Here is a 27,236-nt window from a genome sequence, read left to right as displayed (position 1 = left end):
TTTACAAGATCCGAACATCAATTAATACTTTAATGTGTGCTTCATATTAGGCTGGACAAGTTTTCTACACACATACACACTTTAAAACACTAACAAACAAAAAAAATCCAGTTTTCTAGAAATAATTAAGCCCAAATACCTGCTCCTCCAACTCCAACAACTTTAAAATCCACATTCCCTTTTTACACATTTTGTACATCAACTCTAGTGAGAAGGAAGTCTGTGAGGCTGGTGTATGAGAAACCGCCTCCTTTAATAGCAAGTGGAAACCTCTCACATCCTCTTGGTGACTTTTTTAAAGAGTGCAGTGGGCCCAATTGAGCTCAACTTGGACTTCCGCTGGTCAAGCTGATGGAGGTTTCCCTCGGATACACTCCGTACTACTCTTCGGCTTGGCTCATTCTCCGAAGATACTAGATGCAGACAAAGAGAACAGAGAGGGTGTCAAATTTTAAGTTGCAATATATCACAATATGCTTTACTGTATTTTTGATCAAATAAATGCATCTTTGGTGAGCATAAAAATCTTAACATCTCAAAACTTTTGAACAGTGGTTTAACAAAAAACAAACAAACAAAAAAAACACTGTTTACTCCCTTAATTTGATTAAAAATGAATTAAATTAGTTGCTTAATTTCTTTGGTCATTTAATAATAGGAGCAGCTCCCCAAAAATATGCAAAGAAATCACTGTAATGCATGGCCTCTAATGGCTTATTACTTTATGAAACTGGGGTAAATACAGCCAAATCATGGCATTATTTTACTAAGGAGAAAGAAAACACAAGAGCCATTGGGAGCGAGAGGAGGAGATTGTGTGCTCCTGGCTGTGCGCCTGACATTCTTTCACAGCTGTCAGCCGGCCCACCCATTACACTTTACCAAACATAATGGATTATGTGAGGACTTCATAAATGGAATATAATAAGAGACACTTATGTTCCACTTCCAACATAGAAATGGAGAGCCCACAGAGGGTTACTATTAATTTTTAACTATTTTTTTCTGCATTTAGAATAGCACACTAACCTCCAAAACGTCGAATTCGCAGTGGTTTAGGCGGCTTGCAGGGATCTCTCTTTATGCGCTTGGGTTCTGCGGCCTCAGAACTTTCTTCTTTTCCAAGGTTGGAACTGGTATAAACAGACACGAAGTGAGATTTTGGAAATCACCAAGAGTGCAAAATGTCAACAAGGCAAGATTTTAAATGGCTGTAGTGAACAGGTCCCACAACACACACGCACCAGTTGAACTTGCGCTTGACCTGAGCAGCTGAGGTCATAGCCATGTAGGACGGTTTGGATCTTCGAAGGTCTAATAATGATGGGATCTGCAACCTAAGAACCAATTGGAGAGAAACGTATTTACGGCAGCCAAATAGAATTACCTAGTTCACTTTAACATCAGCATTATTAAACCACCTTTTAGCTGGCTCATTTCCGTTGTTGGCACGTAGTGCCTGGAGTGCTGTGTGGACAGGGGGCTCGGGTGATAGGATGACCGTGGCATTACTGCCTGATGGGTCCTCGTTGGGACCGATGTCGATAGTGGAGTTTGGATCAAAGTTGTTGGAGGCGTGCGGTTGCCCCTCAGGAGTGTGCGGCAGCGGGAACATGCCCTCCTGCCTTAAGACTTCCTGAAGTGCAGGAGGGTAATGGGACGGCACAGGAATGGGCTCAGCCTCATCTGGGTTTTCAGAAGACACAGAAAGCTTCCTCCTGATTGTTTTTTTAGGAGGACATTCAGCCTCAGCCTCCCGAGGTTCTGAAAGAGAAAGGAAGCACAGAATTCACCAGCTTTATCGGAAGACAATCACCAAATGGAAAAGGCCATGTGATGTATTGATTATTTCAAAGTCAAAGCTGAATTGTCAACATCTTTATCATAAATGCTTAAAACAGTTGAGCAAACAGGTAACGACTGTTCTTATCGAACAGATCAAGAGCTCAAACTTGTTTGATAGGACACACATTAACTTCACTACAACATTAGCCAATGTCAGTCCTTGGATTTATTTTGACTTTTGTTTTTAGACTTAAAAAAGGGAAAAGGCACATACTGTAGTTGGATACGGTTAGACGGACAGTTATACAGTTGGATGGATAGATCGATATTGAGAGAGATAGACAGACAGATATGCAGTTGCACAAATTATAACAAAAGCAAAATCAACATGAAAGTTTAATGGAGAATAAATTATCGCACCATAATACAAACAACAATGAAACAAACACTAGCATTCTAAATGCGAGCGGTTTCCTTTTTTTGTATTAAATACACCCCGTCACCAATTTTTTCATAAAGTGGTGGGGACAAAATTGGTCCTAGCAAAAAGGGTTGGGGACAATAATGTTTGAATGAATCCTGACCAACTGGGTATGTTACAATATTACTCAATTATTGTAATCTGATTTATGAGGTGCATTCCTAGAATTGTGGAATTGTGCTCCTCACACACAATATTTTTACATAACTGATACAAATACACAAACATTATTTCCTCAAAATACAGTGATCATTTAATCCAAGCTTGACAAGCGAGCTTTTGTGTGTTTGTAACACATCAAGAGCGGTACGTTGTTAAAGAGCAGGTTCTTTTACTCAAGACAGATAGAGTTGTGTGTGTGCCGGTGGGTGTATGTGGGTAGGGAAGGCAAGGGAGGCTCCAGGAAGCTGTTGGAGGGGTCTGACGTTGGATATTGAGTGGTGGAGTATGCCGGAGCACGTCGCAGTCTGGCCGCACACTGACTCACACGATGCAGAAAAGCGAGGGAGAGAAAGACACTGCGGCTGCATCTTAAGCGTTCTTGACCAATCGCAATGCTTCAGAGCTCCTGCTGGTTAAACTGTTGACACACAGCCATCTCTCCTTCTCTCTGAGTCAGTGCTGATTCTCAGAAATCTGGATTGCATGGGAGAGGACCTGACATCCTGTTAATGACTAACTATACTCACTTTTTCAGCAAAAGAAAGTTTGAGAACTAAAAAAACGCCTCGTCTGAAACTCTCAGTGAATGCACTTTGCTTTGAGTGCCTCTCGAAGCCAGCAGCTATAGCACATAGGCGATATAACTTCATTTGAGAGGCACGGGATGATCAGGTGACAAAGTATAGGGAGAGAGAGGATGGGCGGCAGACAGTGATGTATGGCCCAGAGCGGAGGCAGAGGAATAGGTGCGATCAGTAATTGGTGGCAGAGTGCTCTGGGTGGTGTATTTTTGGCTGGTGGGATTAAAACATGCATGAAGTGCTATTTCTGGAGGAAGCCACTGCGGATTAGGGTCGCCTGGCTCTCGCTCTCTCATTGCTTGCTCTCTTTTTATTGCAGAACTGTCCTCGCCCAATCCAGGCGCGTTTCATACTATATGTAACAGCTCCCCCCTCCCTGCACCGAGCAATGATTTTATGAATGAAATTCAGAAGGGCGGAGGGTCGGCGCTACTGAAAGAGGCTAGACGTAGATGGCTACTGGCTAGGTGAGGAGGAGACAGACAATGGAGACGGAAAGACTGATTGCTTAAAAAAAAAAAAAAAAAAAGAGGAGCACACAGATAAAAACATTCAGAAACATGAAAGAAGAGTGAGGAGAGGAAGGACAACGTAAAGAAACAGACAACAGACTGCAGACTTAAGTCGTAGAGGCAGGGGCGGCAGTCTTGCGCGCGTTGACACGTGACCCCCTCCTGCTTCTGTCCTCTATTCCATCACTATTTTCCACCCTTTCACGCTCTCGCTCCCTCTCTCCACCGAGCACTTGAGCACGAGTGCAGAGACAGTATCGTCATGAAGCACGTCGATGGTGGGGGTGGGGCGGAGGTTCATTCATAACCCTCTCTTTGAATCTCTGTATCTCTTTCAGTTCCTGCAGACAGGGCTACATCTCTATTGTCTTTAAGCAGGGAACACGGAGCTTTTATTTCCTGCTGCATGAATGCCAGCAGAACTTATTCAACAGTGTGAACCTTGAAAATAAGCATCTCTTTTTAAAACCGCAGCAAATTTATTTGAATGCCAATCTGAAAATGTTGCATTACATTCACAAAAATCAGATAGAACATTTACACAAAAATGAATGGGAAAACGGAGTCTAAAATAAAATCTGTCTAAAAGGAATAAATGCTTTATTTCATGTTTAGAACAATAAAGGAATGTAGATGTCATGAATATTGCATGTATTTGCAAAGAGATGAAAATGAAACCTTGCAGAGCCAGCGACTAGTTCGTCCTTGGAATAGCTCAGTGGAGCAGACTGGGAACTTGTAAATTATTTTTTTCCCCCCATCTGACTGATAAAAACCTGCACACCAGTTTTTTTTCTTTTCTTGAAATATGCATCATATTGTACGTTTCTTTTGAGGCAGCAAACAAATTATTATTCATAATTTCATTCACTGAAAATGTACTTTTTATACTGTCCTGACCTGGTCAAATCCCATATGGTGTTTGAAATTAATCATTCCAATTTAAACAACCATTGGATGGGGAGGGGGAGGAGGGTTGCGGGTAAAAACAAACACCCCGTTCTCCTTGTCAAAAATGAAGAATTATAGACATACGAAATTTGTTTTTAATAAATATGTTGTTCGACAATAAAAACACTGACCAATTCTATCAATGCAGAAGTTTACATTCTTTTTCTAAACATAATTCTTAACAGTATCCGTCTGTTTTCCCCCGCTTCCCTCTTTTTCTTTCTTTCAGGTCTCTGTGTTTTCCTGAAATGTGTGTATTTCCCACAGCGTCTCAATCAAATGAGGAACACCTGTTCTGCAGCAAATATCATTACTCTCCATTTACTGAGCAATAACTCACCACTCCTATTTCCCAAAGCTTTACTCTATTCCTTTTCCTCCTTTCTCCCCGCCCTAAAAGCTTGTTTTTGTATTTCATTGTGTCAGTATAGAGAATGTCAAGCAACTCTGTCTGTTCCGAAGCTAAAATATTAAAAATCATTTGCATAATTATCATTGTAAAACTGACACTGATATGATTTGGCTATTAGTAAAGTCATATCTTTTTTTATGCTTACATGAAAAATGATAAAGAATCGACATAATAAAAGGGGACTATTTTAAACAAAGCTAAGTTTACAAAACCTTAATTGTTGTACCACACACATCTGGGCTGTCAGTATGAGCAATGTGAAAGATAGGGGCAGCTGGATTGATGTCTTAAAGCAGACCATGGAGAAAAATGGGGGAGGCTTACCTTTAGATGAGTGTGTTGGTCTGAGACGCTGTGAGGTTCGGCGTGCGTGTTTCTCTGAGCCTGAGTGAAGAGAATGCATTGTTATTCATTTAAGCCGGTCCTTTCTATTCAATACATCACACAGGAACTAAACACATCTTAAATCAAGACACATACATCTGTCAACGTTCACACAATGCAGATCACATTACACTAACACAGAAAACAGTAAATCACAAGGCGGACATAAAATGAGATCACTATGAGGTGGCTGTATGACACAAATGAGATGGTTCATCTTGGAAACAGGAAGTGTGCTGACATTATCCTTTTGAAATATGTCCTTGCATCCTTAACTGAGGACATTACCACAAAACAGGAGAGATAAATAGCATTTTAAACAAGATCTCATTTTGTCACACAAAGAAAATTGTTTTGTAAGAAAGAAAAAAAAAGACAAACAAAAAATGTGTAGTTTGTCCTCATGGTTATAATTCTGGTGTTTATCTACTAAAGCGAATGCTAATGCTCATTACGATTGTCTGCATCAACAAAATGTGATTGAAATGGCGCATCTTTTATACATGCACTAGCGTTCACAAGTTTGGGGTCTCTTTTTGAGTTGGTTCAATGTTTTTTATTCTCTTATGTAAATGCAGTAAAAACAAATATTGTGAAATATCATTACAATTTAAAATAGACAAGTTATTTCACATGACCCTTCAAAAATGTTATTTGTTGCCCAACCAGCATTTCATATTATGAGTGTTGAAACAGTTTCTGAATATTTTTGTGGAAACAATAATACATTTTTTTTTCAGGATTATTTGAATAGAAAGTTTAAAAGATCAGCATCTTTACCATTTAATGTGTCCTGTCTGAATGAATGTATTCATTTCTGAACAGTAGTGTACTTCTAAGTCAGACATTGTGGGTTAGCTCACTCCCTGTTTGGGGAAACGCTTTATAACACCAGTTTGAAGTATGATGATAAGAGATTTCACTCACTGCATGGCGTGTTCTGATGAGACACGAGGTGTGAGAAAGACAGGATGGGCTGTAGATGAGTGCTTTCTTTATCACCATCATCCCTGTCCTCTGCTTTCTCCTGGTCTGCCCAGACCACACCTCTCTCCCTATGGACCAGGCGCTCCAGCTCCTCCCACTCAGCGTCATCTGTGGCAACGCTTGCGGCCTTCAACGCCAGGTGCTGTCGACGGCAGGTGGACAGCAGGGCGTTTACCAACCTGACAGGACATGTGGAGAGCAAGTGTGATATAGTTGAATGATACAGATGGAGACATTTACATTGCAAATTTCAAATTAATCTGAACACGAAAGAACTTTCTACAAACGTTCCCGCAAACACACTCAGATTCAGGGTGACTAAACCTGGTGCATAACCTCTATGAGTGTTGACTCATACTTGTGAGTGTGCGTGTTTTCCTGGTCTTGAACACTGATGAGGTGGCCCATGTGCTTGATGTGTTGCTGAAGGTCAGAGATCTGCAGCTGCAGCTGATGGCACTGCAGTTCTTTTTTCAGCTCCTGTATGCAAAAAACACATCTTAACATAAATAAGAAAATGCAACAATCTTTACAGCAACCTCAGACGCTTCTTTCAAGTCCATTGAAATGAATTGGGCATGAGTACATCCAAATCATTTAACATCACGATTTTAATACCACAAACTGGTGGGCTACCATACTAACATTAGGGCTGTGTGTGTGTGTGGGTGTGTGAGTCATAATTTGCTATATCCAGCAAAGTAAATTTCTGCAAGCCTTTTCAAGGTAAGCTTAGGTGTCTTAAAAAAACAAAAACAAAAAAAAAAAACACTTGGAGACTCTTGGAATCATTTGATTATTCTTATCAATTAACCAAATTATATAAGGAGTCCATATAATTAATAAATGTATGCACAACAAAGCACGCACACACACACAAAAAAACTTTTCAGAATTCAGTGTATAGTATGTGTACTAAAAGCAAAAGCAAATTAAAAAAAATAAATAAATAAAATAAAATAATATATATATATACGTATATATATATATATATATATACATACAGCCATCCCTACACCAAACGCATTTAACCACTACTGTGCACGGATCCAACAATTGCATACATAATGCAATCTACTTAAAATAAAAACAAAGAAAAATTATATTTGATCATTTTGATTTATACCAATATAACAGTGCACAGCAATAAATAGAAATATTTGTATTCATCTTTTTAATACACATTTTAATAAGGTATATAAAATGAACAATAATGCAATTAAAGGAAAAATATAGGCTTATGTTCTAATTTATTCATATTGTAGAACATAAGCCTATAATTTTCCTTTACTTGCGTTATTGTTCATTTTATATACCTTATTGAAATGTGTATTAAAAAGATGAATACAAATATTTCTATTTATATAAATAAATAATGTCTATTCAATGCTTTTGTCCAACTCGTCTTTATAAATATTATAATCTGCTTTCAGCAAATATTGATTTCAAATAATAATTGTTTTTTGACTGACATGCATATTTTTTTCTAAATGAAAAACCTAAATTAAGTGATGCCAACAAATTTTTGAAGCAGAGTTATTAATCAACAAAAATGAGTAAAATAACAAAATCAAATGCTTTTTTTGAGACATAAACCTGACACACTTATGTTCTTTAAAAACAAGAGACACAGGGATAACATAAATCAGGAAACAGATAGGGAAGTGCAGTCTCCCCCATCTATTAGATGACAAATTTTAGAAAGTGGCTTTCTGGGTGAAGAGAACGACAAGATTAAACCATCTCCTCTATGCGCTATAATGAGAAAGACAACAAAGGCAAGAAGACACTACAAAAATGATGAAACGGCTTAGATGTTGTTTTTAGTCTAGCTTCTTGTTTTCTTTCTGTCTCACTGAAAATGCACCTTCTGAGGAGTCTTCGACCCCCTCTGACGCAAGAAAACGCAAAACAGCAGAGCACAGAACATTTGATGGGCGGGTGCGTCACTACTCCGTTCTACTTCCAGGAAAAGAGAAGAAGAAGAAGAAAAAAAGAAAAAAACAGGAGAGGAGAAAGAGCGAAAAAAGAGGTAAAAGATTTAGGTAAGCAGCTGTAGGGAGTGATAAAGGAAACGCATTGATTTTTCTTTTATTAAGACATCCTCTGGTGGGGAAACAGAGAGAAGAGCTAAAAGAGGAGTGAAAGAGACACAGCGATGGTCACAGTGTCTATCAAAGGGCCACAAATGAGGGAGAAAACAAAGATTACACAATATTCTACGCTTGTCCAATAAAACCAATGGTGATTTTTTAATAGTCTGTTGATGACTGTCTCCCTCCTACATGCAGACTGATTAACAGTGTGCATTGCCGCAAAATATTTCAATTGTTTCAGAAGAATGTCACTGCTCAGGTACATGAAGATATAGAGATACAATTAATGCCAGGTCTTCTAGACCTCTTTACATGCAGTTGGCTGTCTGATGAGCTCAAAGAAGTGTTTCAGAAGAGCCCTGCTGTACAGGGCCTCAGAGGAGTATGTCTGCCTCAGACATCACAACCCTAGAGCTTCACTGCTCAGGTAGAAAACATGAAAACATTCAATAATGGCATTTCGAAATGGATAACAGACCAAGGCTGTCCACTCTGAGGCTGAAATGAGCCCTCAAAGAAATATCACGGTAAGCTGAAGGACAAAAAAAACAACATGTCTGTTGCAGTAGTAGGCGGTATGACAAATTCTTATATCACAATATATGATACAGCTATTTTTGCTGCATATTCAAACCCAAAATGATTTTTAAACATGAAGTAAATCTCTATTTTTCAAGTGTTAAAAAGAGACTTAACTCATTTGATTGAATTTTTTTAAAACTGGAAAGCAGATTCATATTACCAAATTAAGCTAAAAACATAAAATCAACCTAGTGTCGGGGGTCATTCCTACAAAAGGCCTTTTGACAATGCACTGAGTTACTTTTCCATTATGTTTCTTTGTAAACACAGGCTAGACGGACGTGTTTGATGGTTGTGTTCGCGTATTTTGAAGGAGTTTGTGCATGACTGTATTCTAAAAAAAAAACATAACAACTCATGTTTGAAGTGTATGCTATAGTTTTCTGTTTGGCCATTATAGCAGAAGCTCTACTAGTTGACATTTCTACAACAGCATGTATATCGCCCATGCAGCCCTAATCTGAAGTAAAAGTGACCCAGCCCTGACCTCTGGAGTGTGACCTTCATGTCCGAGCAGCTTCATATCATTTTCGATGCGGTGAAGCCATCCCTCGTTCTCCTGGAAGTGCTTTTCACTCTCCAACAAGCGTTTCTGCAAGTGCTCCTGGTGAGACTTCACGGAGGCCAGTTTACGCTCATATTTACAGGTGGCCTAAAACAAACAAACAAATGACTAAAACAGGGTTTACACACATACGGAAAAAAGAATTTCTAAAAATGCTCATGATTACTGGATAAGAATTTTTAAAAATCATTTTATGTACAGCCATTTCTTGCTATTTTAAACGATTAGAAAATGATATTTTCTCTACAAACATGTCTATGAATTGAAATTAATAAATTAAGAACATTTTTAGGTTTTGAAATTTTTTAATTATACTTTTCCAGGCCTAAATGTTTTTGAAACCAACGAGTATCAAGGTCATTTTAAAGTTTTCATCACTTCAAAGACCATTCAAAACGTTAAGGGTCAGTAACATTTTTTTTAAATCTTTTTGAAAGAAGTCTCTTATGCTCACAAAGGCTGCATTTATTTAATTGAATTTTCAGCACCCTATCCAGTCTTCATGAACCTTCAGAAATCATTCTAACATACTGGTTCGGGGTTAAAGAAGCCTTTCTTATTATTATGAATGCCTTAATGAAAGGTAGTGCATCTAGTCATTATGCTGCCTGAGTTTTAAAAAAACATGTATATGTATGAATCAGTGTTGTTACCCTTTCGGCCCTGTTGTCAGGAAAGAAGATCTGGCTCTGCTGATGCCACAACTCCCTGTGTCTCATAGTCAACCTGCTTTCATTCAGCTGCTTCTCGATGTCCAGATGCTCTTTACGGACCTGAAGACGTGCTGCAAACACACTTCGTAGGGACTCAGACATCCTATGCAAACAGAACAAGCACACAGTCACCTATATTGGTTGTATACATTCTGTGTAGGAAAAGTTGACTGGTGGTTCTGACACACGAAAGTGGCATTTCACCATGATTTCCTATCCTCTATACAATATATATTAAATAATAATGATAAAAAAATGTCGGAACTGTGTCAGAGTGAAAAAATGCCAAATTAAATGAAAATACAAAAAGTAGCTTAAAATAAAATTAATGGAATATTGTGGTTTTAATAAACTAGTGCAAAACAGCATCTGCCATCTACTGCTGGTTATCAGAAAATCTTGACTAAAATCAGACGAATGTGTGCATAGTAATACATTTACAATAAAAGCTCAGCAGTTGACACAATAGCCTGTGGAAAAGTCAACAACATGGTTAAAAAAAGAAGAAGAAGAAAAAAAAAAATCAGCAGGCCACAATAAAACAATGATGGCACTAATTATTTTCTGATTTAGTTCCTCAGTCAGTACACATCATTAAAAAGCTTGGGGTCAGTAGGATTACATACGTTTTTTCAATTAATACTTTTATTCAGCAAGAATGCTTTAAATTGATCAATTGTGACAAGAATTGAGACAATCTTCGTCTCAATTATTGTCACATTTGATCAATAATTTAAAGCATCGTTAATATACGTATATATATATATATTAAATATAATATAAATAAAATGCCGCTCAAAGAAATACAAAAAATCAATTTACAAAATAATTTCTTAAGGATCATGTGATACTGACTGACATAATGACAGCTGAAAATAGAAAAACAGTTATTTTAAATGATAATATTTGGCAATATTACTGTTTTCCTGTATTTTTATCAAATAAATGCAGCGTTGGTGAACATACCACCTCTGGCAAAAATGACGGAATCACCACACTTAGGATGTTGTTCACCAAGGTTTGTTCCTTTTTAATCAAGAAACAAACCACAGATTTTTTTTTTTTCAATTTCTTGCTTCATGAAACATACCTCAAACAAATTCATATACATATTTTATTAATGGCATGTATTTTTTCCAGATCAAATAGAGGGAAATAGTATGGAATCACTCAATGTTGAGGAAAATCAGAGTTCTTTGAGGCATGGACTTCACCATCAAGCTGGTTCCAACTTTTTCAAATAACGGTTGACATATCAGCTTTGCAGGATCTTATCTTGGGCCGTTTTTTTTTTTGGATTTCAATTGGAGTGTTTGCTAGCCATGGAGTTGATATCCCTTTCTTGAAGAAAAGATAATTGCTGTGGCAAGATGCATTATCATCCTGACAAATGACCAAATCTATGGTGATGATCAAACCAACCGATGGAATGAAAAAAACAAAGTGTCAAAACTTTCGATGTACACCTGTGCATTGACTGCAAAGGTAATGATTGCCATTTACCCTGGTGCTTTACCTGACATGCAACCTCATCATAAATGCATTGGGAAATTTGTGTTTTCTTGAGGCTGTTTCATGAGAGCAGCATCAGACAAAAGTTACAGATTATCTCCTTGGCCAATGCAGATTAGTGATTCATCACTGATTATTATCACTTCCATCCAATCATCTACACTGTATCATTGCTTCTCTTTATCTGACCAAACCTTGTTTGTTTTCTTCTGCTTTGGAATTTGTTTAGGTTTTCTTTGTGTAAATCACATTTTATTCAGTTGGTTTCTTACAGTTCTGTCACAAATATTGACTCCTGTTTCCACCCTTTTTTTCTCCATTTGTTTAGTGCATTTTCTATTTTCAAGGCATATTGCTTTGAGATTTCTATTTTGGCAACAATGCCGTCTTCCTTGGTCTCCCAGTATATCTTCCTTTTGTAACGCAATACAAGTTTATATACTTGCACCACATTTTAGAAACACAGCTGACTAATGTGGGAACAACCAACTTTTTTGAAAAGTTGAAATTGAAATTTGAAATTTCAAGTTGAAATTCCTTGTTGAAGGGGTCATTAAAACATTCTAGCTTCATGAAGCATACCTCAAACCAGGGGCGGCACTACGGAGGGGCTAGCAGGTGCTTCAGCACCCCCAAGAAAGACCAAAGCATACCGATAGCACCCCCCAAAATTATGTCTGGAATCAATTATATTCAGGCTGTATCTATGGAAAAAAGAAAACTTATCTTGTTATTTCGAGATACGTCGTTATTTCAATTTAATATCTCGTTTCTTCGAGATAATAACAGGTTTTCCTATATTGAATTTTTTTTTGGGTGGTCACCAAAGCAAATTTTTGTCGTGCCAAAGCATTTTTTGATCGGTGAGTGATGTAGAATAGAATGACTGCTGCACTTGAAAAGGGCGCAAGAGCAGATTGAGCACCCCGGCCGCCTTCAAACAACACGAGCACTGTTTTGCTCTCTCTTCCTCGCGCATATTTATCAATATCAATTGACACGATATTAAAAGGTCGGAAGACCGCAGTTTCACGTGGAGCATTTGGAGATTTTTTTTTCTCCTGAATTACCACGGGAATGAATTTTGTTAAAAAACAGTTGTCTTATCTTCTCTAAAAAGCATTCCACACATTCAGCTGACATAAACCACATTTAGATAAACAGAAAAACCTATCCAGTGATTAAATGTTTTCTGTATTGACAAAAATCTTGTGCGACGTCCTAAACTGACGAGATAATCACACAATGCGTGCCGGCTAGACATCCGATACGCATACGAATGACTCATTTTAACCATTCACTTTAATGAATAGTTAAAACAACTGACCTGTCCAACATTGAACTCACGAGACCTCTGAATCGGTGTCTAAAAAAAAAAAATAGGTAACACTTAATTAGATTAGTTAACATTTACTATTAATAAACTGCACTTCTACAGCATTGTTAATGTTATTTATGAGTCTGTAGGCCAACTATGTATAGCCATTAAATAAGCACATTTAGTTTCATTTTTATTAAAATATTATAATGTTATTTATTTATTTTGTTATTTATTCATTCATTTTTTTTACATCTATGCCGATTATGAAAACTGAACAGCATGAGTAAGATTCACAATATATCAGAAGATATGATGGGTCAGACATGATTTTGACCAGTAAATTTTTTTAGAATAATTTCTTTAAAGCAAATTTCGTTTTGCATAATTGTATCTTAATTTTAATCAATTGGCTTTATGCACAGCTGCACTACTTCCTGAACTTGAGCCAGCTCCTTGTTTCCTGTCTGCCATTATTGGCCAAACTTGATTAATTCAGGTGTGTCTGATTATTGTTGCCGTGACTACTGAGGTCAGGCACACCTGAATTAATCAATTTGTCCAATAATGGCAGACAGGAAACAAGGAGCTGGTTCAAGTTTAGGAAGTAGTGCAGCTGTGCATAAAGCAAATTTTCATAAACCAATTGCTTGGATATAATAAATAAGGTGCAAATATACCACACAACATGAACATGAAATGGAGGCTCGGGCGTGATTGCATTGTACGTGAACTGGAGCATATCTCTTCATAAATTTTGCTCATTTAAATAATAGTGTGTGTCTGAGATATATACCTGCGTTAAAAAATATCTGGCGCTGCCCCTGCCTTAAACTAATTCAAAAATTATTATTATTTTTTTAATTTTATTTTAATTAAACAAGTCCAACAGCTCATTAAGGTGAGGAAGCACTTGAACAAGCTATCGAACAAACCCTTTTTTTGTGGTTTTATCAGTGATTTGTTCGTTTGCTATAGTGTGGTAATAGGTGATTCCATCATTTTTTACCAGGGGTTGGAAGAGAAAAACATTTAAAAATCTTACTGACCCCAAACATTTGAGCAGTAGAAAAATATTAAACACACCCAACAGTTGCCATGAGTTCACCCAATAATAACTGAGGAGATATCTCACCTTACTGCATCCTTTACACTTCGATTTAATACAGGCTAGCGCTAAAGGCCATCATGCTCTCATTCAAACACATTCTCTACTGAGAGCTTTATATACTCCACACAGCCTTTTGCAACACAGCATACGGCACCTCAACGAATGCGTTGAGATATCACCTGAAATGTGTGTGGGCAGTATTAGTTTTGATTAAAAATACATACAAATTTGCGAGAGAGTGCAGAGGGTGTATTTGGGGCCATAATGTTGGTGCAGCGCCAACACTGCCAGACTCCAGCATTATTAATGCGGGCAGGAGCACACCGCCCCTCCTTGCCTCTAAGCACCTCTCTCTCCCTCACTCGCTCGGCAAGTTGTGAATTCTGATGCCGGTGAATGAAACGCGTAGGAGTGAGACTCATTCAGCTTTTCCCCCTCCTCCTCCCCCTCTCCATCCCTCCCACCCTTGCTATGTTCCCTCTTTCTCTCCTCCCTCCACCTCTCCTTCATTTTCTCCCTCCCATCTACGGATGCTGCGGCGGTTTTTGCTGATGAGAACCACACAAACACACACACACACACACTCTCTAGAGGCTGAGGGGTGGGGTGGTTATCTATCGCAAAAACGTGATACATGTTCTACTCAAAACAAACAAAGCTTAAAAAAGAGAAATAAAACAAACGTGAAAAATTAAGGAAAGAGGAAAACACAAAGCACAAGTCTCCACTCTCTGCTGGGTCTGATGAAAAATGCAGATGTAAGAAGACCTCCACCTGCGATGGTGTCTGGCTTTATCCTGTGTACTCTTACTTATGAATAATTGAGACGTATTCAAAGTTTCAAAGGACAGCGTTAAAGAGCCGCACATCACACATGGCATAAAATAAACAACGTCTAAACAAACAAAAACACAGGTCTCAAGCTGCATGCTGATGCCTGCAAATAGAGTTTGCTGTGTCGCATGAGTGCACGACTGAACGCAACAGTCCTCATTCAACCCATGCGCACACACACACACACACACACACACACACACAGTGCTTACTTCTCAAATTCTGCTCTCCTCTGGATGGGGATTGGATTAAAGGCAGAACCCTCCACCTTCCGTTGTTCATACTCTTGGAGTTTCTGTTTCAGCATAACAATCTGCAAGCACACACACACTCATTACGCAAGGTAGTCTCATGTGGATTAGACCCATTTCATCTAACAAGAGAAGCAAACCAGATTTACAAAGTAAGATGTCATTAAGGATGAGATTCATCGAGTCTTATTTTTTTTTTTTACCTCTGCTTTCTGCTTTTCACAGATGATGGCATACTGTCCAATGTGACTGTCCAAGCTCATCACGTTACTCCTCAGCTGAAAAACCGTGAGAGAACATGATTTATATTATAATCACACTTTGATACAATCTGTGTTGGTGGTGAACTTGTGGGTTGTTGGTTGAGGGACTGCTGAAGCTGTGCGTGTATGTGGAGGACTTACAGTGGATTTGATCTCCTTGGCGCGGTTGGCATATTTGAGAGTATTGTGTGTATCTTCATAGGAGAGCGAGGATGGGCTGACGTTTGCGATCATAACAGTTCTGCAGTTTCCACCCAGAGAGTCTTTGAGGAGCCGTGTCAGCTTGCTATCTCTGTAAGGAATGTGCGTCTTCTTACACTGAGAATAAAAAACAAACGAAACCATAGAAACATCAAATTCAATAATATCACAAAAGGACGCCAATGACACATAAGAGACAGTAACAAAACAGATACAGCCTTCTAAAACTAGACTGAGATTGCATGATTAGGCTTCATTTCATTATTCTGAGATGAGTTTACATGTAATTTACAACAGATCCTTCGCTAAACATTGCTTTAAAAAAAACGGTACTGACAAGACAAGCTTTTGCTCTTTTCTAATATAAGTCTATGGAGAATCCTTGAGTCTGGATAGTTCTAAAAGCATTTTAAATGGAAAACATCCAAAAATAACTAAATGGCTAAAACATGTTGCAGGGTCACTAATAGTGACACAATGTACCCAGAGAGCATATAAGAGACAAATAAATAAAGAACTTTACGCTGTGGTTTCAAGTCAGCATGAAATAATAATTCACAAAATGTTCTAAATTCATTTTATGAATCTTATTGTAAAAGATTATTTTGTGCATGCTTGATTTTTAATTGTTTTTGACCTAATCAATATGCAATAACTCGATTTTACGTGAAATTAACAGGTTAGTGACAGGACTTCAATCATTTAGTCAACTTAACAAGAGATGCACTGATTGCAATTTTTCTTGGCTGATTCCGAAACCATTCAATTACAGATTAAAGAACTATAATTGACCATATACAAACAAAAATCTACTTTTCTTCAATCCAAAATCTCCAGTTCATTCCTTTGGGATGTTCTGTGAAGCTTGTCTGAGCTAGCAACAGTAACCAGGGAGGGCAAAGTTTACAATAATAAAAAAAAGTGGTTTCAAAACTTGATTTGGTTTTAGATTTTGGTTACAAAATTTGATATTCACAAGACTAAGCCCATTACTTGCAAAGCCACATATTCATTTTCGTCAGTACATTTAAAAGGATAGTTCACCCAAAAATGAAAATTCTGTCATCATTACTCGCCTTCAAGAACATGTACTTAACATGTAATTTTATTTTATTCTGTAGAACCTAAAAAAATATATTTTAAAGAATATGTGGGTAAACAAAAAGTTGCTGGTCCCCAACATCCCTCAAAATATCCCTTTTGTGTTGAACAGAACAAAGAAACTCATACATATTTAGAACGACATGAGGGTGAGTAAAGGATGAGAGAATTTTAATTTGTGGTTGAATTAACCCTTTAAGGCAGCAAAAAACACTGATGATGACTGACCTTCTCTACACATCCTCCTAACAATAACTTCAAATTCATCTAATCTTAACAGCTTCATGCTGTTACAAGCGTTGAAACAGCCAGTTAGCACTCTGGCTTTCATCTCGCTGGCCTGTCTGACCCGAAAGGAAAGCATTCACAAACTGATGGTCTAATTAATCTCAGGATCCAGCGATTGATACAGTCCATATACCGGCATCTACAAAAAACTTCAAAGCCAAGTTTCCACTTAGCTGATGTGAAAACATACATGGAGAATGACATGTGCACAATTTGCCAACACAAACACACACACAAAAAAACAAAAAACCTTCCAGTCAGGGGATTGAAATGTGGTAACATTGTATATCTGATCTCGTCCAGCTTATGTATCACATCTGGACTGTGTATGTGCTCATGTTTTCATTATAGCTTTGAATCAAGTGGTGGCCTGCTGGGAACTTCACAAATCCCTTTGCAAAGGGGTGAAATAGGCCCACTTTTCAGCCATTTTCTCGTTCTCTGGTAGGAACTGCTCCACCAAGAAGAAAAATGGGCATTTTTAGTGATAAAGCACCAGATTATGTAACTGAAAAACATACAAGCTGCACCATCATGAAAGCAAGTTTGTGAAAAATCACATTTCTGAAGGCAGCATGTTCCCTCTGTTGGCACGACAACGTTAGCAGTGTAAGAGTGCGAGTGGCCTGTTTCGGGCCCTCCCAGGAGAACGTGGGTAAGGAGAGCCGTCTGTGTGACAGGTTAATTTATGCGGATGGCATGAAAACAATACCTATGAAGCTGCACTGCGGAGGGGCCCAGAGACAGGGACAAACCTCCTCACCTTACACACACCAGCCAAAACACTCTGGCATCAAACGCCAAATAAGAAAAAACACAACACAAACATAAAAGCACATCAACAAATCAAACAATCCCTTGACAAGATTTAAACAGCACCAGAACAACAACAACATATGGGGACATGACGACAAGTACAATCCATTTAAGAAAAATTAAAAGAACATGGATGCTGCTTTAAACAGGCAATTAACCGAAAGAGGGCCTGCACTCATCCAGCACCAAAATAACTCGTGACCATCTCAAACAATTTATTTGACGATTCCCATATTTATGGGTCACAGGCTTGTTCGAGTCGGCTGTTCTACAGGCGAAAAAAAGAAAAGAAAGATGTTTGCTCTTTCTGGAGTTTTTCAGCATGCAGTATGAGTACAAAACTAGAACAGCCTTAACGTTTAAATAATGCCTCTCCATTTTGCTCTTCAGTAAAATAAACAAAAACAAAGCAAGCAATTTAGATACTTGGACGTGAGCTAGAACAAGTAAACTTCTACAGTACTTCATCACTTAAAACAAACGTTTGAGAAACAACAGTTACAGTGCGGTTACGCACGCACATGGTTGGTGACAGCAGTCAACTCATGCAAGCAAAATCTGTAAGAAATTAACACATTTGAATCAAGGACACATTAAATTGATTTAAATTGTCTAGCGATATATCGATTATCACAGAATTGCTGTATCGTAAAATTATCGGTATCCTGAGCCATGTATCATACCGTGAGGTACCCTGTGATTCCCACATCCCTGAGAGTGCATCGAGTTCCAATCATAGCAGTGAGCGCTTACACTGAAGAATCACTGCAGACACGGCCCTTTCAACAGAGTCACTTTAGAAATAAATGTCCATTTTCTACACTATTTTAAGCAAAAATCATACTAACATAAGTGATCTGAATACACCGCAGCAAATTCCCACCTAACACCCAATAATACTAATAATTAAAGGATGGTTTATAATAGCTTATGGCATGAAACAAACACCGCAAGGCATATTTAACAGCCATTTTCTAAGACTACATTCTATATCCGTCACGGGCTAATGGGATTGGGTGGTAAATTACCCTCAAACAGCCTCAGAGACGGAAAATCTGGATACAGTTCCACACAGCGTCTCTGGTGGAGGCCTACTGGAATCAGTAGTGCACTAATGCATACACACACACACACACACACACACGGAAGAGATAAGTGTACAAAACAGAGTCTGAGTTGTAGGTTTTCTAATTCTGATCAAATCAGTTCCTGAACCATTGTACCAGTGAAACATTTGGGTTTGTTCCAAAAGCAAAGAAGAGAGAGGAAGACTAATACCATCAGAGCAAATGTGCCACAGCACATTTTGAACGAAGCTGACCCCAGTCTGGATAAAGACCAAGAAAGATGAAGATAAGTAAATAATAGTAGTGTGATACAGTAAATGCACTTGTTTACATCACAGCGAGGTGCAGGAAATTGCTTTTGTGGTATGCCCACACAGAATTTGTGGGCCTATTGAACGCATTTAAGTTTGTTAAATGAAGCTAAAAGTAAGACATTCTTTGATAAACTCTAACATACATTAATTGACAATGATAGTGAACAAATTTTGCCATCAATTAGTCAGACATATGCACTTCCACAATCTTTTTGTTTGACTAGAAGACGGGCTGCTAAAACCTAACTGAGATATCATTCACATTTATTCTAAGTCTAGGTAAAACGTATTATAAATATATATAAATATTCTAAAAAGGTAAAGAACAAAACGATCTTTTGTCATTGGTTTAAAAATACCATAGCAAAAACAACTAGCATGTCTTATTGAGTCCCCAGTTTTTGGAATTTTAAAACCAGTTCTAAAATGGACCCGGTTCTCGATACACCAACCAACCCTAGACACCAAAAAACAGACATTAAAAAAAATGTGTAAAAGGCCACAATTTTTTATAGTAGCCTAAAAAAAAACAAAAAAACCCCCACAATTAATCAGAAAATTTTACGACAAGAACGAAACATTAAAGTTTGATTCTATGAGAATAGGGCTGTCCACACAAAAATAATGATAACAATACAGAAGAACAACATCATTGGAGTCATTTTCAGATTTTTTTCCCAGCTGAAAAAACATTGACAACCAATCAGAATCCAACCGACTTTAACAAGCTTGAGCATTTAAAGACGACATAACTGCAGCATGCACTTAGAATAAAGAGAACGCTGCCATGTGTTAACGTGGACACCAATGTAATTATCATTCTAGGTGTTAAGACTTAAGATAGTGAGAAAAAAACTAAAAAGTAAAACTAAGTGTACACATTTGATTAAATTGCATCCCATGTTTACAACATCAAAATGGCATAAAATGTTCTCAATTTAATTATGAACTAATAAAAACAGATCTCTTTTCAGCAACATATGGGTAATCCCTCAATCTTAATGGATGGTGTGGACCTACTTTGGGGTTGGCAAGCGTGTTGATGACGTTCCCCAGGGCGAGGAGTGAGCGGTTGATGTTGGCCCCTTCTCTGAGACGAGCCCCCTTGGTGTTGGTCGCACTGGCTCTTTCTGAGCCGGCCAGGTCGATTAAGCTCATCTTGGCCACACGGACATTTGGATTGAGAGTGGCTGTCTTATCCTGCTGCCTCAAGTAGATCTGAAGAAAAAAGATGGAGCGAGAACATTTCTCAGTCAGACAGAATATTTATATTTTCTCCTGACAACTTTATAAGCCAGCTGACACTGGTTTAAATTTTGCCAGTTATCTCCGAAACACCCAGATTTATAGATGACTGAGATGTTGGATTGCAGAGAAGATCAAAGCTTTATTACTTGTGAAATCACAAACTACATGTTCATGAGTATAGGTAGGGCTGGGTGATAAAAAGATTTGATTAATTAGATGCGCAGTACTTGGGGTCCACCTAAATGAATTATAAACAAACAAACAAAAATTAGTAGGCTATTTGCAGTACAATAAATCATTTTTTGACCTAAATTTTGCACTGAAATGACACTTCGAGTCTGTCGCTCTGACAGCGTTGCCTCACGTGCAACTGTGCAATATTATAGCTAGCCTATAATTTCAGAAAATAGTACTATATCCATTAATGTTATCAGCACAAGAACTGTTGAGGAAAATGCGACATAATTTAGATAATGGTTTTTGTCATGTTATAATAACTGATAGACACTATCGTTTAAGCCGCTATGTCCATGTCCTCGCACAGAGCGGGCTAAATATAGGAGCTCAGCTTTGCAGATGAGACACGAATAGACTATTAACTTAAATCTTTTACTCTTAAACACAAAAGGCACGTCCACTTTAATAAAAAAATATACATTTATTAAACAAACCAGATCAAGATGAGAGCAGAAATGAAATAAAGTGCATGACTGAATAATAAAGCATAGATTCAAAACAAATACAATCAGTGGGCACAGCACAATCGCGCATTGGGTTTAGGCATTGGTTTGGTCTAATCCAAAAAAAGTAAAAACAAGGGGGGTGTTCTGAAGACAGACTGTTAACAGACTGCTCTGAAAACACCCCCATTAGCAATAAGTGCTTTCCACCTGATGAAATTAACACGGCAAAAAAAATAAAATAAATAAATAAATAAAAATAAAAAAAATTAGCAACATTCACCATGGATTTATTTAATGTAGTAACACCATGGAAGTTTGGCAGGAATAGTAAAATGCTTTAAAGTACATTTTTTTCCAGCACTTCAAAACTCAAATAGTATCATTTGTCATTTTTAATGTGACGACCAAAACATTTGTTCATCCTTCAAATATTACCCCCATTTATAAAACTAAAAGTTTCAAGATTTAGGAAAACACACACTTACTTAAAAATAAAATATTTTAATAAATAATATATATTTATTTTTTAATCAAGGAAATTTCTCAGGCGTTTCTTTCTATTTGCTCAGCTGTATCAAAAACATACCTAACCGTGACATTTTGAACCGTGAATTTGCAAACAGGTACACCCCTACTTATTAGAGATGTTGATATACCTCAAAGTTTGCCTTGACTGTTCTACGTTTGCACGTTTTGTAACATTTTATTTAAGTTCAAGAGTTTCTTTAACACTCACTTTATCATTTTATTTTTGACTGCTAAAACTACTATAATTTGTTATTTGCCTTAATAATGTGGATAGATAATATAAAAACTGGTTTAAATTAAAACTTTTATACTTATAGAAAAATCCCAATAATTATCAATACTGAATGATATGACACATTTTTTAACTATAATCGCACAGCCCTAAGTATAGGAATAAAATAATCAGAGAAGCCAGCTTGATTTGTTATTGCCCTGTCAAACCTTCCAGGAAATACACAAATAGCACAAAAATCAAATTGTCTATTCACGCAAGTCAACTGATAGCTCACACTCAATATCAAAACAAGAAGATTAATGTAAAGTTGCTCAGGCCCATAGGGGTGCCCGCACACAGAATGAGGCCGCCTAACAGCATAAAAACAGCTACACAGAACCGGATGTGATATTTACAGAGAAAAGGGGCAAGATAGCGAGAAGCCTTTTACCTGGAATACGGCGTGGGAGCGGGAAGACGAGGCGTTCATGTCAGTGGGGTGCTGCGTCCTGTTTCTGTTGCCATAGTCAAGAGCTTCAAGGATGTTCTCTGCAGATTTGGGCTACAAAGTGTCACACACACACACAAAATCAGACAAAGCAAACCAATGATAACTCTTTGTGGTCTATGGTGACATGAATCAAGGTCACAGAAAATGCATAGATGACACATGCAGCCCAACTTCACCTGGTGCAGGGTGAGTCCTTGGACCACAACTCCGTTGGAGCCATCCTCTCTCACCGCTAATGGACCAGAGTTAGTTAGCAAATCCCGAATCTGTTCATTATAAACCTGTTCCAGAGACAATGCAGAACATTATTGCTCAGAACACAAAAGGGCTGACTAACTCAAACTGCACAAGGAACAATGAATTAGACCGAACAAAAATAAAGCACTTTTTGTAAGGTGCACTCATTTTTTCCTCTTGAAGGTGCACTCAGTTTTACCTCTCATTATAAAGGTACTTAAAGCATTGTAAGAAAATAAATAAATAAATAAATATTTTGCTTGTGTGTGATTCTGCATCCACGGTGCTAAGTGTCAGTAGCTGACGGCCATATTTTGAATAGTGCAAAAAACAAACACTGAGTGTACCTTTAAAACACGCACAGGGACCATTCAAAAGGTTGAGGTCAGTAAGACTATATTTAAACAAGATCAAACTAAATTGAACAAAACTGTTACAAAAATTGGAATATTGCCTAAAACATTTGCAAATAAACAGCGTTTCCATTCCATGTGTTCAAGTAAATAAATTTGTCACTTGCGGGGGAATTGGCACAAAAAAAAAAATCTGCAATACAAATGCAAAATATCTGTAAAAATGTATAAATAAATAAAACAAATTGCTGCAATCAGGGAAGCCATTAGCCATTTTCAATTACAGATTTGCGCAAAATTTTCTAAATGTCGATGAAAAAACTACGTAAAACGACGGCATTTCCATTCGACGATGTTATGCGAATAAAACGTAATAATCCTCCTGTGACAATTAATTCCAAAAATCATAACAAAAGATGTTAGTAGGTGTAAGTATATCGCAGCCACCACACCTGAGCCATTCATTTTAATCGAAGACGCAAGCATGTTATCTGTAGGTGACCGGAAATTCAGGGATGGAAAATAGCACCAGCCACATGTCGGTGATTTTGTGTTGTGGCTGGTAAACTGGCAGGTAAATAAAAGTAGAATGCTGTTTCAACTTGAGACTTTACCCTATGGAATAAACGGCTTAAGTATTGTGATTTGTAGTATTAATTTTCACATGCAGTTTCACGGTGTGAACAAGTTTCACAAGTGGCTGGTAAAAACGTTTCCATTGGGTGTATTTTCAATTTTCTCAATTTGAAGGGTAATGGACACTTAGCTATTTTGGCTCTTTTTTTCCCAATATCATAAATGACTTGCATCTCAGAGGAGACAACGAAACACATTGCCTTCAGATGCCTGGTGTTTGGGAAAGCAATCGTGTAAGATAATGGGAGGTAATTAAACTAAATCAGTCAAACTTTGGCTCATGAATTTCAGAATGATCAAAACAATAAGACTGAAGACTGGAATAATGATGCTGAAAATTCAGCTTTGCCATCACAGGAATAAATGACCTTTTTTAAAATTAAAATGTTATTTTAAAGGAGACCTATTATGCAAAATTCACCTTTACATGGTGTTTAAAAAAAAAACCTTTCGTGTTTGTCTGAACTTAAATGTGTGTAAGCAGTGCAGAGTGCACATACACAACCACCCAATATCCACCCACTCACTTTTTTTATCCATAAATTATAAGCAGTGTCTCAGAATAAGCGGTTTTCAGTTTCTATGCAATGTGACGTCATGTGATTGCTTGGGTTTGTGTGAACTTTGCGTGTTTTAGACATAACCTTATGTGCATTTTACAGTTTAAGCGCAATAAGAGGTGAAAGAGAACTTAGTTTAATACTAAGGGGACATGCCATCCGACATCCAGCTTCTTGTACTCAGAAAACCATATTTAATAAGTTTAGATTAATTGATAGTACAGCTTTAAAACGCATGCAGATAATAAACTTTCATGATGACAAGGAACTGCAATGTCACATGAACGCGATAGAGATGATAATCATTCAAAACCAAACAGATGTTTTAGTTTTTGGCAGAGTATCCGAGGCACGAGAAGTACTTCATTTGCATTTAATGATACAGGCATGAAAAAAGCATATTTTTCTTCCAATCAAAAACGGGCATTTACAACATGGTGTAGACCATTTTGCAAGATGGAAACAAAACTGGTCCAGAAGCCCTTACTGTTTCAGTTTTTTAATACTACATAAAAGCTGGGATAAAATACAAACAACAGAACATATAAAACTAAATCAAAAAGTTAAACAAACATCTTTAAGATTTTTCCTTTACATGTGAAATAAAGAAAACAGCTACAAACTGAAACAGGACCAGTGTTGTTTACATCTTGAAAAATGGTCTATAATAAACGATCGGTGGGGTATTTTGAGCTGAAATTTCTAACACATTCTAGGGACACCTGAGACTTATATTACATCTTATAAAAAGGGGCATAATAGGTCCCCTTTAAATTGTAACAATATTTCACCACATTACTATATTTTTATTGTTTTTGCTGTATTTTTGTTCAATTAAATGCAGCCTTGCTGATGGTGAGCATAAGACTTCTTTCAGAATCATAAAAAAAAAAAAAAAAAAAAAAAAAATGACCCCAAATTTTGAATGGTTGTCAACTTATATCAGTGATAGGCACATCAAATTCAGCTTTCAAGAAGTAAAAAAAACTACAATAAATCTGAATTAATAAATGCAGTGGAAATTGGAAACCTCACCTCAAGATAAGAAAAAGCTATGTTAAATACTTTGTCCTCCTTGATGAGGTCCATACGAGCAAACAGTTCCTTCATAGTGAGAAACATCACTCCCGGGGTATCACTAGTGCCCAACATGGTGTGTGTTTTTCCTGATCCAGTAGCTCCATAAGCAAACACTAGCCAAATGAAAAGACACAAATTAAGGAATAAACTTGATCATCTATACCACTGCCATAATGACAAGAAATATCTGAACAGTCCGATTTCCTGAGAAGTATCACAAGTGACAAAACATAATAGCATCTAAAAATTACACATTTATAAATTACCAGGGGTGTGTTTCCCAGACATACTGCATGCTGAGTTGATCGTAGAGACCATTGGTGTCAATAGTTCTACGATCTAATAAATAGGCTTATGATGCTTTTGAGAAAAGATCCCTCTTCTAGCATGGTGGAATGGAAAAAAACACAGGCCTTGCTATTGTAGCAGTAACACAATGTGAGAAAGCCATCAGGCACTTGACATGGATTCACATTTTGTATCAACTTCTAGCAAGACAAAGTCTATCGCCCCAAAATTGCATAATACATCATGGTTTTACTGCTGAAACCAAGTATATGGCACAGAAAGTTACTTACAGATTCAATAAAGAGATTTAAAATGTCTCACCAGTGCAGTTGTAGCCATTCAGGACACCATCCACTATTGTTTTAGTGGTGCTCTCAAAAACTTCCAGCTGTGAAGAGTCCTCACCAAACACGCTGTCAAACACAAACTTGAGATCCTTATTGGCTCTCTTTCGCACATCCCTGTTGCCAACCCGCTGTCCTCGGAAAAATGTCACTTCTTCCTCTTTAGGATCAAAGACAAGCATGTGGTGGTCCACAACGTGGACAACCTTCTTGCAATTTCCATCCTTTTCTTTGTCGTTTAAAGGACGAACACGAACCACCACTTTCACGTGGCTGCACACCTCCACATCTGACATTGTCTTGTTTTACAGCGCACTGAAAATCTCTGCTTCCTGATGTTTGTGTATCTGTACAACACAAGAGAATGATATTTATAAATAGGGCGATTTCAAAGAATTTATCAGTAAGGGAAATAAAATTCAAGAAAAAGAGGAAATTACAAATAGTACTTTTTATGTAGGGAAAAACAAAAACAAATCCTATGACACTTATTTACTTGTAACGTTAAGTGTCAAGACTTGCTGGAAACATACATTAGGTTGTTTTATTGTGCCTTGATACCATTATAAATAAACTTTAAGAGAAGGGGGCTCAACATAAAACTAACGTTGAGCCTCATACTGCATATCAGCCATAAAATTCTCTCATAGACTGTGTTATAGTGACTATAATAAGGCAATTGTTGAAACCAAACTTACATACTACAAACCAGATTTTGTGACAATTCATTTAAATCGCACAGTAACACATGGGCAGTTACATTCATTACAAGCCTAAATATATCATCTGTCCGATTTTACTTTAAAACTAGTAACGTTAGCATAGCATAACTATGCTAGCGTCGCGCTAATAAAAGCTGCAGCTAACTACTCATTCATTTCATTTCAATCACAAAATATCAAATTAACGCTATAAAATGTGTATAACCTACCATCTGATACAATAAGAATCCACGGCGAATGATTTGGCTGTGGTATTAAGATAAATGTGTACTTTTAAAACCTACATTTGAGCTGATAGTAAGCAAATACAAAACATTAAGCGCGAATATTTCAAACACACGCTGCTGTTCCGTCCCTGCATCTGATTGGATGATCGCATTCCCTACGTCAGGGACGTATGACGCTTTGACTGGATCTAGTGAATGAACATTTTATTCACGGTGAAATATTGCAAGAATATTATTTCAAAAACATACATAGTAGATTTCAGTTAAGTCGCTGATCTATTTTGCCCCGATGATGTTTCAAACTATTTGAATAAAAAG

The 27,236-nt window shown here is 37.4% G+C and overlaps 1 protein-coding gene across 1 annotated transcript; it reads right to left on the bottom strand.

The window, feature by feature from the left end:
- Positions 1-12: 12 nt before the first annotated feature.
- Positions 13-27,089, bottom strand: kif18a (kinesin family member 18A). Its single transcript, XM_039666853.2, has 18 exons — positions 26,901-27,089; positions 25,947-26,316; positions 25,293-25,450; positions 22,648-22,752; positions 22,412-22,522; positions 20,308-20,505; positions 15,642-15,818; positions 15,441-15,515; positions 15,199-15,299; positions 10,152-10,314; positions 9,421-9,585; positions 6,614-6,735; positions 6,196-6,434; positions 5,209-5,268; positions 1,422-1,764; positions 1,245-1,337; positions 1,030-1,133; positions 13-413 (listed from the first exon to the last, which is right to left on the bottom strand). The coding sequence occupies exons 2-18, from the start codon at positions 26,263-26,265 to the stop codon at positions 274-276; spliced, it is 2,673 nt and encodes an 890-aa protein (XP_039522787.2). The 5' UTR covers positions 26,266-26,316; positions 26,901-27,089; the 3' UTR covers positions 13-273.
- Between the last annotated feature and the right edge of the window lie 147 nt (positions 27,090-27,236).

Source organism: Pimephales promelas, chromosome 1 (assembly GCF_988280905.1).
Source record: "Pimephales promelas chromosome 1, fPimPro1.hap1.1, whole genome shotgun sequence".
Classification (NCBI taxonomy): Eukaryota; Metazoa; Chordata; class Actinopteri; order Cypriniformes; family Leuciscidae; genus Pimephales; species Pimephales promelas.
Note: the sequence above shows the minus strand (reverse complement) of the source record. Positions and strands in the feature narration are given on the sequence as shown.

Excerpts from the sequence above, each read along its gene's own strand:
- kif18a (XM_039666853.2), bottom strand. The coding sequence starts at position 26,265 with ATGTCAGATGTGGAGGTGTGCAGCCACGTGAAAGTGGTGGTTCGTGTT. Across the intron at positions 20,506-22,411 it reads GCTCCCACGCCGTATTCCAG|ATCTACTTGAGGCAGCAGGA; the intron begins GTAAAAGGCTTC and ends TTTTTTCTTCAG. Across the intron at positions 15,300-15,440 it reads GTGAAAAGCAGAAAGCAGAG|ATTGTTATGCTGAAACAGAA; the intron begins GTAAAAAAAAAA and ends GTGTGCTTGCAG.